This window comes from Danio aesculapii, chromosome 8 (assembly GCF_903798145.1).
Source record: "Danio aesculapii chromosome 8, fDanAes4.1, whole genome shotgun sequence".
NCBI lineage: Eukaryota > Metazoa > Chordata > Actinopteri > Cypriniformes > Danionidae > Danio > Danio aesculapii.
In genome coordinates, this window is record NC_079442.1 from 50,538,844 (window position 1) to 50,553,487 (window position 14,644).

General features: G+C 36.8%; 1 protein-coding gene and 1 pseudogene across 1 annotated transcript; one reads left to right on the forward strand and one right to left on the reverse strand.

Moving 5' to 3' along the window:
• Window positions 1–6,326: 6,326 nt before the first annotated feature.
• LOC130234191 (4-galactosyl-N-acetylglucosaminide 3-alpha-L-fucosyltransferase 9-like) lies at window positions 6,327–7,449 on the forward strand (annotated as a pseudogene).
• Window positions 7,450–10,948: 3,499 nt separating this feature from the next.
• LOC130234192 (4-galactosyl-N-acetylglucosaminide 3-alpha-L-fucosyltransferase 9-like) lies at window positions 10,949–12,651 on the reverse strand. Its single transcript, XM_056464473.1, has 2 exons — window positions 12,564–12,651; window positions 10,949–12,268 (listed from the first exon to the last, which is right to left on the reverse strand). The coding sequence occupies exon 2, from the start codon at window positions 12,258–12,260 to the stop codon at window positions 11,148–11,150; it is 1,113 nt and encodes a 370-aa protein (XP_056320448.1). The 5' UTR covers window positions 12,261–12,268; window positions 12,564–12,651; the 3' UTR covers window positions 10,949–11,147.
• Window positions 12,652–14,644: the final 1,993 nt, after the last annotated feature.

The window sequence follows — 14,644 nt, forward strand, 5'->3', positions numbered from 1 at the left end:
AACTTTTCAAGTTAACGCATACATTGAATCTGAAAAAGCAAACAATTCAAAAGATGCTTTCAGTATACTGTGCAAAGAAGAAATGCAGGTAATACCATGAGCATCTAATTATCACACACTACAGGGATTTACACATTTACATTAAACTATTGAACCAATTTGATATCAAGTGTATTGTGAAGTTTGAGATGTTTGCTCTCAAGATGAAACTTCAGTGACATTATTTGCATCTTTTTTTTTCTTGTTATCTGTGATGTTCAACTGCAAATTTAAATTATTTCCAAAAGTTGTTCTGCCTTATCAGTGAGTGAAAGTAGAAACTCGTCAGCAGCATGGTTACTAATGTCTCAGAGCTTGTATGAAGAGAATGCAACTTAAGGACAACTATAGTTATAGTGTGTGTGTGTGTTTTTTTTGGGTACCGCCTTAGTACCGCAGAACTGCTTTGGGGTGTATGTGTCCGATAAGAGACAAGTAATGCAGAGCTGTGGGTGCCTAGAGGCATGAATGTATCATGCAAAACTTGATCTTTGAATAAGTGAATTTGCCATTTACTTGTTGATGAATAAAAGTTACTTGCCCAGAGGAAGAGAAAAATTAAATTAAATTGAGATGCTCAGAATTTGGGCTATATTTATTTTTATTTTTTTACACATTGATTGGGATGATTTTTGAGAAGTGCATCTGCGTAAAATGTACAAAATTTGCACATTAACAGAGGAAATTGGTGCGTGAGCAAGGTTATTCGCACGCTTGTATTAGATGAATGCACTCTCGACTTCTAATAGTGTGTTCTCGACATTTGTCATTTAAAATGGCGCCGTGTATGTCCGGGTTGAATTCTCTCCAGGTGTTAATGCCTTCAGCCTTTATGATTCACTGAGCTAATGTTAACCAAATCTTAATAAACTGGCTCCATTTTTGGGCAATGATACCACACAACGGATGGAGAACTTATAAGTTTGCTATTTACAAAATTATCACAGGGTTGCATTTATCATTTCATTATCGTATATCGAATGAATGTAGCGGAAATGATGCTATTAACACATTACAAAACCTCACCCTGAATAAACAAGACCGCTGTAGCCTGCTGTCAGCTTCCACACTTCACTCCATGTCATTTAAGAGTCTTCTAACAACTGGCATGTTAGCGACCCCTACTGTTCATGTGTCTACATCCACATAAAGGAAACATGTGGTGTAAGACTGAAAACTTTGAGTCTCAGAATTAAAAATCAAATGCCAACTCGCAGAACTAATATTTGAATAATAAAATATTCTGGGCCAGGCCTTGTGCTAAACTCTTGTTTTGAAGAGGAGCTTGATACTAGGCTTATGCCAATCGACGATAGTATCGTGTATCGACGATAGGCAAAGATATCGGCAAGAGCTGAAACCTATGAGGATTTTAAAGACGATATTTAGCTCGTTTCGCAATGATGTAGACCTATTTCATGTTTTAAGTGCATTATTGAATAAAATGAATAGAATTATTATTATTTTAAACATCATCATTAATAATAAATAAACTACAAATAATATGACAGCTTCAGCTGTTCACATCATCACCTGACCGAGACTTTTGGACGAATCATTTCGATTGCTCTCTTGCGCGCGCTCTCTCTCTCTCTCTCTCTCTCTCTGTGTCTGTCTCCGTCTCTGTGTCTGTCTCAGCAGCAGCAGTTGAAGTGTGAGCTGCACGTGAGGGCACAGCCACATGTCATAGCAAATTAGTTTGCAACTTTGTTGCCTAAAAATAAGCTAAATAACAAAACTGCATTTAATTAACAAAGAAGTTCAATAAAACGATTTGTAAAAATAAAACTACTAAAGAGGAAAATGAAAGAATTCTGAAACCGGCTCAAATATTCAGGAATAAAACGTGTTGCGGCCGTTGGTCATTTGAGACTCCTTTATAACCGCACTCCTGCAAGATTCTCTCTTGCTTTTACAGAAAAGCTATTTATCTTTTATATGCGTTATTAATAGCATATTTAAGTTTTAAGGGGGCCTATAGACTATATTTTCAGTGCATGCATTGACTGCTCCTTCAAATACACGAAATACACATACTTGCTTATTTGTGTTTAATTCGATAGAATGATAAACACAGACGTGTGCATTATTCAGAAAATAACCTACTTATTTAATTAAAAAATATGTTAGGCCTATATTTATTTATATAGGCTATTAAAATATATTTTATTTATTTAAACTAACCTATATTAAATAAAATTATTGTTAGCATCCCATCTGAAAGAATCTTAGAGCATCCTTGTTTCTTCCTTGCCTATGTAAATATCATTTCATTTGCTTTCATCCATGTATATTATATCCATTTTGCAGCAGTCCCGCGGGCCGAGGGTAACTGCATGAACCCGAAGTCACAATCAAATCCTGTGCCGCGCCGCACTGTAGCAGAGTCTTGTTTAAAATCATTTCAGTGTCAGCGCCTATTTAGCTGTAAGAGCATGGTGATTTGCATTGCTTTGAATTATTTTCCAAGATCAAACGTAATGCAAGTAAAAAAAAAAAATCAGCTGAAAGGTTATTAAATCTTTAGATATGGTTAAATATAATAATCAAATATTATATATATATATATACATATACATATACATAAACGTAACACTGCCGTGCCCCCATGCGATAGTATCGTGTATCGATGATCTCACAGGAGGATGATATGGCGTTCTGAAAATTTCATTTATCGCCCAACACAACTTGATACTGGAATGCGCAGGTACTGCCTGGCTAGACATGCTAGAGTTAGCATGGTGGCTTCATGGTTCTTCCACCAGGTAGGTGAGGGGAGGTCAGAGGCATTTAATTGTCACTTGTAAAATAAGGCATCAGATGCCTTTTTATTTTTTCCTTAGTCACAACTGCAAGGACAGCTTGTTGGAAATGAAGTCTATCTACCTTTATCAAAGGTGGAGTTCCAGCATGTAGGCGTATTATGAACAATCTTTTGTACAGATATGTTTAAGGAATTTTGTTTCTCAACAGGTTTTTTTTTTTTTTACCAGGGAAAGGCAGACAACTGTCTGGAGCCTGAACTGAACACTTGAGAAATGGGTCTGACCTAAATATAAAAAAACCCCAGTATACTTTAAACTAAGGCTGCGTTCACACTATCACTTTTGGTCCGCACCCGGGTTCATTTGACGTCAAAGTAAGGTATGTTTAGCTAGTGTGAACGTGTCCTCTGAACTCTAATGTGCACCCGTGAACCGTACCAATGTCCGCCTGAAAGAGCTGGTCTGGGGTACGGTTCGTGCAAACTCAGGGGCGGTTCACTTCTGGTATGAATGCAATCGTACCAAATAACAGAAGTGAACCGCCAACTGTACAACAAACTTTAGTTTTCATAACTTTCATTCGTGTGCGTGTATGACTGTGTATCATCTACCTTGGCGACAAGTGGGACTGACCCAGTGCAAACAGTGATAATGTCTGCTTGACCACCAAAAATTGCATGATGTTCTGAATGTTTTTGTTGTTTTTGCGGCAGATAGACGCAAGTGGCTCTCTGTAATTTGGTTTTGGTAACAAAACCAAAAGATTCAGTAAAAGCAGACTGAGCGTGATATGAGGACGTCTCCATTTTGTCGCTTTGCTTTGTGGCCTTCACTAAGGACTATAGAATACACAAGACATGACACTCGTATACTTTTGAATAGGGAAAAGTGTAGCTGTCAATATGGCGAATGAAGCCCCTCCTTGTACAGGAGCCAATCAGTGATCACTATATGGCGAATAAAGCCCACCTTCTAGTACAGAAGCCAATCAGCGATCACTACAGAATGACAATTCTCTGAGGAAGGGGATCGGACCAGATGTGAGTTTCTGCAGATTTTGTGTGATACGAACGTTTAGAAATGAAACTAAATAGACAGTTGTTTTAATTTTATTAGTTATTCGTAATATGAAATGGAATCGTAAGCTTGGCGTTTAGTTTTGGAGAATTTGATGTTTCCCCATTTAAACAGAATGCCCGAGCATACTGCCCGAGAGGCGTTTCAAAGATGGCCGCCGAGTGAAATGACTTGCCTTAAAGAGACTTTTCTTTTACCTAGCAACAGCTGTACACAAAACAGCAGCTTGATGATGCAAGCATACTGGGGTTCAGGAGGAAAAAATGGTGTGAACAAACCAGCCATGAAGGTGGCAGGGGAGGACAATTGAACTTGGGCTAGGCCCAGGCAATTGAACTAAGAGTAAAAGCACCCTTAGACACACACTTGCAAACTTCCCCTCAGGGGAAACCCTGACGCCATTTTGAAGCGTGTTCCATTTTGTCAATTGATAAGGAAAGTTTATATTTACAGTCTCTCGATTCTGACTGAAGTGAGTGTGCTTATGTTCACTCCAGCACCTACTGTATGTCGAACAATGCAATATGATTGAGACGTCACAACAGCAACTTGTATTCGCAGTGTATAGTAGTTTTGAAGTACTCAAGGGTTTAGGGCATTTCATTTAAACCCATTCCACCAGTAGAGGACATTTGTGTAAAGCAATCAGTGACTTAAAGCCGAGTAAACAAGATGAAGGTTTGTAGTTGAGTGAAGGGCATATAAATTTGGACTGAAATTCAGATGCTCTTTCAAAGTTCTTTTGTCAATCTTTATTTGAGGGGGAAAAAAAGAAGTTTGAAAAGGCAGAGTCTGTATATTTTCGCTGCTCCACTCCTGTGCTGCAGTAGGCAGGATTATAAATGGGTAATGCTGCTCACATGTACCCCTAAACACAACGATTCCGGCTTCATAAATATCTGAGAACTTCTCCACAAGCCGCCTTCTAATTTAATGAAGTGAAAGAATAACATTCACATAAATGACAACCCTAAAAAAAATGAGTAAAGAAAAGTGCAAATTTGCTAACGGATTAGGCCTACGGCAATGTCTTAGCTAATAAGTATTTGTGCAAGTCAAATGTATAAACTAACTAAACATAATGAACATTGAGCAAACTGAAAACGCCTGAAGGACGGACCTTAAAATAACACGCATGTAGTAATTTAATTTTTTTAAATAACGATACCCATTGTTTATCGACAATAACTGCCACTAGCCTTAAGCATGAGTGTTGAAATGAAACATCGAATGAAAAATACGTCTTGGTTGTAATAAGTTGCCAAACAAAAAAGCCTGTACAATGAAATTAGGCTAAGGGCACACTGAAACATTACAAAAATATGGCCAATTATTATAACTGACCATCTCTATTGTGCTTTTCCTTCAATCTCGTTTTTTCATATTAAGAGAAAGCAACAATATGACCTAATGATCCCAGACTTTTTGTTTTCTTTACTGACTTTATTTGCAGGTGGATTTGTCAGATCCGTGTAACAAGCTCTTCCTGTGGGCAATGTGTATTTTGTCAAAGCTTTTAAAAAAAGCATAACATAAGGGCATGCTACTCTGCCATTCAGCTCACATTCCCGCACATACTTCGGTGGACACATGCATAGGGCTGTGCCACTTGTTTTTTTTTTTTTTTTCCCTCTGCGACTAACTGACTAACAAATACTTAAGCCTGTTCTAGTTGACTATTAACTAGTTGACCGCGCTGTGTGTTTATGTACACATTAGGGCTGCACAATATATCATTTCAGCATCTATGTGTGCATCTGCAATAGTTACATCGCTGGATCTGTAATGTCGAATCGAAATTCTGGTTGAATAGGAGCCACAGTTAAAAACATCTTATTGTGGAGTAATTGCAAAGTCTAACCATAAAGTTGCCTAAATGTATGTTTATAATTCAATATCCCTGTGCATCATAGTGCGTTGGCGACGCCTGTCATCCCACAATTTTATAATTGAATATAATTCCAGTTTTGCACATAAATTTAATTAGGATTTTTGGCTCGAAACATAGCTAATCGCATTCAGTTTATCTTTTGACCCTATTTTGCAAACATGAGAGTTCTTATAAGTGCGCATATTGGCAAAAGACAGCTCCATTCATTCTCTCTTAGCAGAAACCCACACATCTGTCGAAACCAGGAGGATACACAGGAAATCTCTTAGGAACTTGTAAAAAGGTAAGGAGTTGTAATTTTGGATTCATTTATATAATACAATTAAAATTTTTATTACTTTAGTGAAATTGAGCTTTAATTCAAAAGCAAAATTCAAAAGTATGCTCTTATTAATTTCAATTAGTTGTTGTTGTTGTTATAATTATTTAATATCAAGTCATGTAATAAAATTCTAGCGTGTTATGTAGCTAATTTTTTCAAAGTTTGACATGCTTTTTTCATTTTTTTGCTCGTGATTAAAACTAAATGTTTCTTTTTATTCTTTATAGATCACATGTTAAATAAAACAGGAATTTCACTGTCGCGTCTGGTTACCACCATGGTAGTGGCAGGACTCGTCTCTCTGACAATCCTCTATTACTCGTCCTCAACTCCAAAGAACTGTCCAACTCCATTGCCAAACCCGAAACAAGAAGAAAGTTACTCTACCCAGAAAAGCGACTCTCTGACGAACAAAATGAAAGAAGACAAACCAGAAGACAAACCTATCCTTCTGTTGTGGTTCTGGCCGGAAAATTACTTCTTTAATTTCAGTGACTGCAAAACCATTTTCAACATTGACGGTTGTCATTTGACGGATAATCGATCACTCTGACACATCAGATGATGTTCTCATTTATCACAAAGCTATCAGCTGGGATCTGTCCAATCTTCCTCCATCGCCTCGCCCTCGGTTTCAGAAGTGGATTTGGTTTAATGTAGAATCACCGACCAACACCAGAAAAAAAACTGGTCTAGAAAACCTGTTCAATCTCACCCTAAGCTACAGAGAGGATTCTGATATTCCAGTACGAATGCGATTGAAAACCAGGAAGAAACCAGCCGATGACTTTGTCATTCCCAAAAAGGACAAACTTGTTTGTTGGATTGTGAGTAACAATGCTACATATACAGGTGTCGGCAGAAGGAACAAGTTTTATGCGGAGCTCAGAAAACACATAAACATCACTCTGTTTGGAAAGGCTTATGCAACATTTTTGGATTACAATCAGTACTATCCTACCCTCTCTAGCTGCAAATTTTACCTCTCCTTCGAGAACTCCATCCACAAGGACTACATCACTGAGAAGATCAATGGTCCTTTTGCTGCAGGAACTGTTCCTGTGGTTTTGGGTCCTCCAAGAAAGAACTATGAAAACTTTTATCCCAGAGACGCCTTTATTCATGTGGAGGACTTCCCAGATCCAAAATCACTGGCAGAATATCTGCTTCAGCTGGATGAAGATGAAGATGCATATCGCAGGTACTTTAACTGGAGGAAACATCTCGTGGCAACTCCTCATTTAATACAGCAGACTCAAGAGTTTGTTCTGGCTATATGCACTGCCTGTGATTATATAGCACACCATAGGGAATATAAAGAAGCTCATGATATATACGACTGGTTCTTTCATTAATACAAGTATAATCTCAGATTTGTGAACTGATAATTTTTTTTTTTTTTTTTTTTTTTTTTTTTCCTTGTTGTAGCAATTGAGACCAAATGCATTTAAAACTTTGGCAGGTCAGTAACTGCATGAATTCAAGTTGTTGTTTTTTTGCCTTTTTCCTTGGAAATAAATATGCTTAAAGATTTTGGTTACTCGTGTTTAAATGCAGCACCACTTCATGAGATCCCAGACCTGTGAAGAGAGGATGCCAACTGTCGAAGACATCACGGACAACACATACACTTAATACACTTTTTTTTGAACATGTAAACAGACACCACCTATGGTTAAAACCTGCAAGTTAACTATTGTTTATATATATGAAATTGATCTGTTAAAAACTATTTGTTCTTATTAGTTGGTAAACCACTTGTTAGGTAAACCGTTACAAGCCTTGAATGTGAAAAGACCCTGAGTAGTATGATTTTTAATTACAAGGAAATCAGGCATGTCTTCAAACTACCATAAGAGTACAAGTAGAGCTCATACCCGTATCATACAAAAAGTCCTTGTAAATCGCCAAAACCGGTACGGGCTCGCACACTTCAGTTAGAAAATAAAGCCTCTCAATTGTGCATTTATGGTTTCAACAAAGAGGAAAACTAGTCGAGGAGATATAGATCTAACTTCCTTGTATACTCACCCATATTTTAAATACTGCACCAGCAGACTGTCTCACTAAGGGTGTATAAATGTGTGTATACAATCTGCATATAAACGGTCATGAACAGATCAGGATTCACCAGAACCCTCAAAATAATGCACTGATTGCAATCTTTTTCTAATTTGTTTTGGTGTGACCATTTTTAGATTCCCATTTTCTTTCTGTAAATAATATGAATGAATCAAATTCATTCCTGGTTTTATTTATTTTTTTATTATTGTAATGCAGTAACGGTGTTAAATGAGCAAAATGACCTTGTTTTTTTTACTGCGTGCTGATTGGATGTAGTACAGTAGGCATTTTATTCAGAAACTTGGGGAAGAGGGTTTGGGGAGAGTTATTAAACCTTACAGATTACTACTCCTCACCATTTCTGTTTGTTGTCAAAACTGACAGTTGGAGCTGCGTACGTATATGGCAGGTTGCACACCTAAAGTGCTGCGACACGGCGCGCACATGACCGTTAAAATTATCACACACCAGACACGCACATTCACATGATATTTAACATGAAACTAATCAGATGGCGCTCTGGCGCGGCAGAGAAATGAACAGTGTCCTGAGACGTGGCTGGGCGCCGCCGACTTGCGGAGCCGGTGTGTGTACCCTGACAGAAACCTATGTTTAAAATTCTGAAATGTGTGGCGCTGTGTGACGCGCCTCCGAGCGGCGTTTCTGGTGTGCGACCTGCTTATGTTAGCCACACTAAGATATACGTAATCTGACAATTTAATCGAAAAATAAAAACAAAAACAAAGCGCATTTTCAGATTTCGATTGACGATTACAATTGCAAACTCTTTTTTTCATGCACAGATGAATTGTTCACCACTATACTAGCAATGTGAGCTAAGAAAATCATACGGTTAGTTTTGATTTCATGGTGACTACTATTTTATGGGATACTAGCGAAACATGCATTTTTTTTTCTTTTTTCACAAAAATTCTCAAAAGTGTTGTTTTTTTTTTTTCTACCATAGTAAAGTACTTTAATCTGTTGTGGTAAATCTTCAGTTGCAATGGTAAAGCAACAATAGAAAAATACAAACAAATGGCTCCATATTTGTCTATGTTGGATGGATGGATATCTTTTTAATTATAAACTATTTTAAGGTCAGTATTTTTAGCCCTCATTAGCAATATTTTTTTTCAACTATCTTCAGAACAAATCATCATTATACAATGATTTGCCTAATTACCCTAACTAGTAACTCTAATGAACTCAGTTAAGCCCTTAAATGTCACTTTAAGCAGAATACTAGTATCTTAAAAATATCTAGTCCAATGTTATGTGCTGTCATCACGGCAAAGATTAAAAAAAAACATTTATAGTAGGGATGCTTACATTAAGATTTTATGATAATCGTATATGATCAACCGTTTACCGGAATAAATTTTTGCTGCATATATGTGCAACATGTATTTGTTAACTCCAACAGGTCTATATTGATGATTTGGTGTATAACCAACAAACCAACCTTTCATTTGGAAAATTGTTCTTAATAGTTCTTATAAAAGATCCTTTAAAAAAAAAATTGTCATAGTCTAATTTATGAATCAAACAAATCTAATGATTTAGGCTACTTTATTTTTGCATAATCACTCGCTCCAAACTTAGGCTTTTATTTTACAGTAATGTAAAGCATACATGCAAATTAATGCAATACTACATGTAAAAAAAAAAAAAAACAATTTTACAGGATGTTATAGTAGCCTATAGCCATAAAAAAGTCAACATATGCTCCTTGTTTGTCTCTTATCGCGCACGCATGAACCGCAAGTGAGACAGAGGAAATGAAAGCACAGAAGCTCTGAGGTAAAATCAGAAGACATAACCTTTAAACTAATGACTTCTATTTAAAATTTTGACAGAGGTTTGTGATACAAGAATTACAGTGGAGCATTAATTGAATGCATATTTTCCATCGAGTGATCGATTTGAGGTAGTCTGCTGTTTTTTTTTTTTTTTGACGGAAGAAAGAGAACACATAATTGGAAAAAACAGCCTATGCCGGTTCTTAAAAAGGATTCAGTCAGTGTTTCCGTTTTGTAATCTAAATTTGTAATTTAAGTGAAAAATATCTAGTGCAGGCCTATTTATTTTATTCTTTATTTCGTTTAGTCTGTTTTTCTATTCTGTTGGGAACACTACAGGTGCATGAAGATGTTCTGTTGTTGTTGTGTATGCTGTTAAAATCAGTATTTTAAAATGCAATATTTAATGTTTCACAAAGTAGAAGCATCAATTAATTTTTTTTAATTAAATAATTTAATATTAATATGACCAGTTAACGGTTAATATTTGGTTAACCAGCAGCTGTTGTTGGTTGGGAAAATTAAAAAGAAATGAGCATCCCTAGTTATTAGAGATTAGTTATTAAAACTTTTGTTTAGAAATGTTTAAAAAAACTTCTCTGTTAAACAGAAATCTGAGGAAAAAATATACTAGGGCTAATAATTCAGGATGGCTAATAATTCTGACTTTAAACATACGTTTAAAAACGTGTGCGTGTATATATGGGTGTGAGCTAGTTGTACTCAATTACAATGGTTTTTGGACATACCTGATGTCATTGTAATTCAAAATGCTTAATCATACTTAGCAGGGTTTTTTCACATTCAATGTATGCCACAGGATTACTGTGATGGTTGGGTTTAGGGGTGGGGTGGGTTGTCTCATTCACTGCATAAAATATTCTTTAAAATAACATATCTATGAAAGGGTCCCTGTAAACCACAAATACGAATGTGTTTATATATACAAAGTAAACATAAGTAACCCAAATGTTTTTTACACTTATTTATTTCCAAGGAACAAGGCAATAGCATAACAAATTGAATTCATGCAGTTACTTAATGCATTTGGTCTCAATTGCTAGCTCATACTAAATACCTCATGCTGCCCTACAATAATGAACAATCACATCCAGACACCTTATAAAATGTATTCAAAATCCTTCCATGAGTTATCCAGTTTGCAAACCTGAGATTATATATTCGCATTATTGAAAAAACCAGTCGTATATATCATGAGCTTCTTTATATTCCCTGTGTCGTGCTATATAATCACAGGCGGTGCATATAGCCAGAATGAACTCTTGGGTCTGCTGTATTAAATGAGGAGTTGCCACGAGATGTTTCCTCCAATCAAAGTACCTGCGATACGCATCTTCATCTTTATCCAGCTGAAGCAGATATTCTGCCAGTGACTTTGGATCTGGGAAGTCCTCCACATGAATAAAGGAGTCTCTAGGATAAAAGTTCTCATAGTTCTTTCTTGGAGGACCCAAAACCACAGGAACAGTTCCTACTGAAAGAGGACCATTTATCTTCTCTGTAAAATAGTCCTCGTGGATGGAATTCTCAAAGGAGAGGTAAAATTTGCAGCTAGCGAGGGTAGGATAGTACTGATTGTAATCCAAAAATGTTGCATAAGCCTTTCCAAACAGAGTGACGTTTATGTGTTTGCTGAACTCTTCAAAAAACTTCTTTCTTGTGCCCACACCTGTCCATTCAAGATTGTTACTTACGATCCAGCAAACCAGTTTGTCCTTTTTTGGTATTACAAAATCCTCCTCTGGTTTCTTCCTGGTTCTCAAACGCAACCGTACAAGAATATCAGAATCATGTCTGTAGCTGAGAGTGAGATTGAACAGGTTTTCCAGACCGGGTATTTTTGCCGTGTTGGTCGGTGATTCTACATTAAACCAGATCCACCTCTGGAACCGAGGGCGAGGCGATGGAGGAAGGTTGGACAGATCCCAGCTGATGCCTCTGTGAAAGATGAGGACGTCGTCTGATTTGTCATAGAGTGATCGATTATCTGTTAAATGACAACCATCGATGTCATAAATGGTTTTACAGTCACTGAAATCAAAATAGTAATTTTGAGGCCAGAACCACAACAGAAGGATCGGTTTGTCTTCTGCTGCACCAGTCAGAGAGTTGCTTTTCTTGCCAAAGTAACGTTCTATGTTTTGTTTCGAGTTTGTTTGTGGAGCTGGACAGTTCTTTGGAGTTGAAGACCAGCAATAGAGCATCGTCAGAGAGACTAGTCCTGCCACTACCATCACAGTAACCAGACGAGGCAGTGAAATTCCTGTTAAAGTTACCATGTTGTGATCTAAAGAAAATCATTAAAAGAAACCTTTAGTTTTGGGCATGAGCAATAAAACAATAAAAAAACAACAACACTGTTTTATTAAGGTTTGTAAACTTTGAATCAATAAGCTACATTCATAACTTTAGTAATGACATTAATAATAATATTAATACGTTAAATTAAATAATAGTTAATCATGCGTTTAAAAAAATATATGATCAGTTTGCTTTGGACTTAAAGCCTTTTTAAATTTCACATAAGTAATAAAGATTACAATTGTGTTACACAAATTAATTTCAGAATTACAACTCCTTACCTTATTTAAGATGAGAGAAGGAAAGAGAGAAATTCCTATGGAGGGATGTGTGTGGGCTTCTGCACAAGAGAGGAAATGTGTTTGACAGTATTAAGGCTTATAAGAGCTCGCTTGGAAGCCAATCATAATTCAGTAAGTAAATACAGTCACGTGATCACTTTTGATGCGTTTGGCTCCATTTTATAAACAAAACACCCAAACCGGTTAAGCAGCAATTGGCAGTTTGATAGGCAAGGCATGACATCTGCCTTAACTAGAGTTATAATTATCATTCCAACAACATTATCATTCAAAACAACCATTTTTAATGGACCTTACAATGCAATTTAATGTACTGGGCATCTGTTTATCTTAAGTGTGCACTATTTGTTTGTATTTGGGTTAAAAAGTCGTGTGTGTGTGTTTGCTTTTAATTTGTTTTTCTTTCACGAATTAATAATGGCAGACCATATAATAGAACAAGGGACCTCACCATTTCTGAAGCATGCTGGAATGCATTTCCAAATTAATCTCAATCCAAGACAAACCTAAAAATAATGTTGGCATGTTATACAAATGTCATGAACACGATTGTTAGCCAATTAAAGTACTTATGGAAATGGGTACATATTTAGTTGTCTGCTCTAGACATTGTAATTTGTTACAGTAAGCTCGTCACAGCTTATTAATATAAAACTGATCTGACTTTAACTTTCTCCAATTGACCACACAGTCCAGGATAGGAATGATAACTGGTTTTAAGGTTTGACGCAGTTTGGAAAAGTCAAGGTTTTAAAACTTCAAACATTTTCTGTTATTCTGTTCATATGGTATGTTAAAACATGTTTACGTGTTTTTTTTACGACTATTTTATGTTTTTTTTAAAAGAACAGTATCTCCATTAGAAAAGGACCCACCATCAGGGGCGAGACCAGAAATTCAGTGGGTGAACCTTGGTGAAGCAGGCTAGACATCAGTGTGCTGCTTGTAATGATAATAATAAAAAAAACCTGTTATTATAAAATAAAGATATAGGCTATCTTTGGGAATGTGCAAACAAAACTAATGGAGTACATGGTTTCTGCTTCATTCATTCTTCCATGGCGGGGCGCCATGCCAAGTTTCATCCCGCTACGGCTACATTACAGCTTCTCATTCAAAACATTCTATTTTTTGATAGCGGGTGATAATCGCACCAAAAGGTATTAAAAGGTAAGTGAATTAATACAGCGCGAACTTTTCTGTAACCGTAGTCGTGCTGTGTGTCATTTGTTTAACTATTTAAGGTTACATACTGACTGGCTGACTGTGACAGGTGCGTGATGCGTGAGGCCAGCAAACACAACGTATAGCCGTTTTACTTTATTTCAGGATGCATTAATACCGGAGGCATTCACAAATATTCCTAGCAAATCTAATAAAGGCTGGAGACATACTCGTTACATAAACACCCTAAATCGCACCTCAGCAGCGTTTATTTGAGAGCGCACAAAAAGATCTGCGTGCTCTTAAAGCGGCTTATATTTGAGGCGTGCAAGAAGTTTTGTGCACGAGCAGAAAAAATCGAGTGGTGCTCACTGCAGAGCCAGTTGGGCAGAGCTGAGCTCCAGCAAGGGGGAGCTTGAGCTCCAACTCCTCCTTCCCCAAAGTCGGCGCACAAGCAAAGAGATCCGCATGCTCATAGGCTACTACATAAATGCGATCTCAACTTCTAATACTGCGCTCACGACATTTGTCATTGAAATAACACCACAGGTAGTTGGTAGATCTGTGTAAAAAAGGCCTGCCGCCACAGCTGGAAAAAATCCCAGAGGAAACACTGGAGTACAGTTCCTCCTGCTTAACTAAATGTACATTATGCACACAGATTAATAAATATGTTTTAGGCTACATGTATACTAGGGGTGTGAACCTATAATGGTCTTAGGGTTAATTCAATTCAATTGACCTTTATTTGTATAGCACTTATACAATGTAGATTGTGTCAAAGCAGCTTCAATAAAAGGTCATAGTAAATTGGAACAGAGTAGTTCAGTTTGTAGTGTTTAAGTTTAGTTCAGTTTAGCTCAGTTCAGTGTGGTTTAATAATCACTACTGAGAGT

Excerpts from the sequence above, each read along its gene's own strand:
- LOC130234192 (XM_056464473.1), bottom strand. The coding sequence starts at position 12,260 with ATGGTAACTTTAACAGGAATTTCACTGCCTCGTCTGGTTACTGTGATG.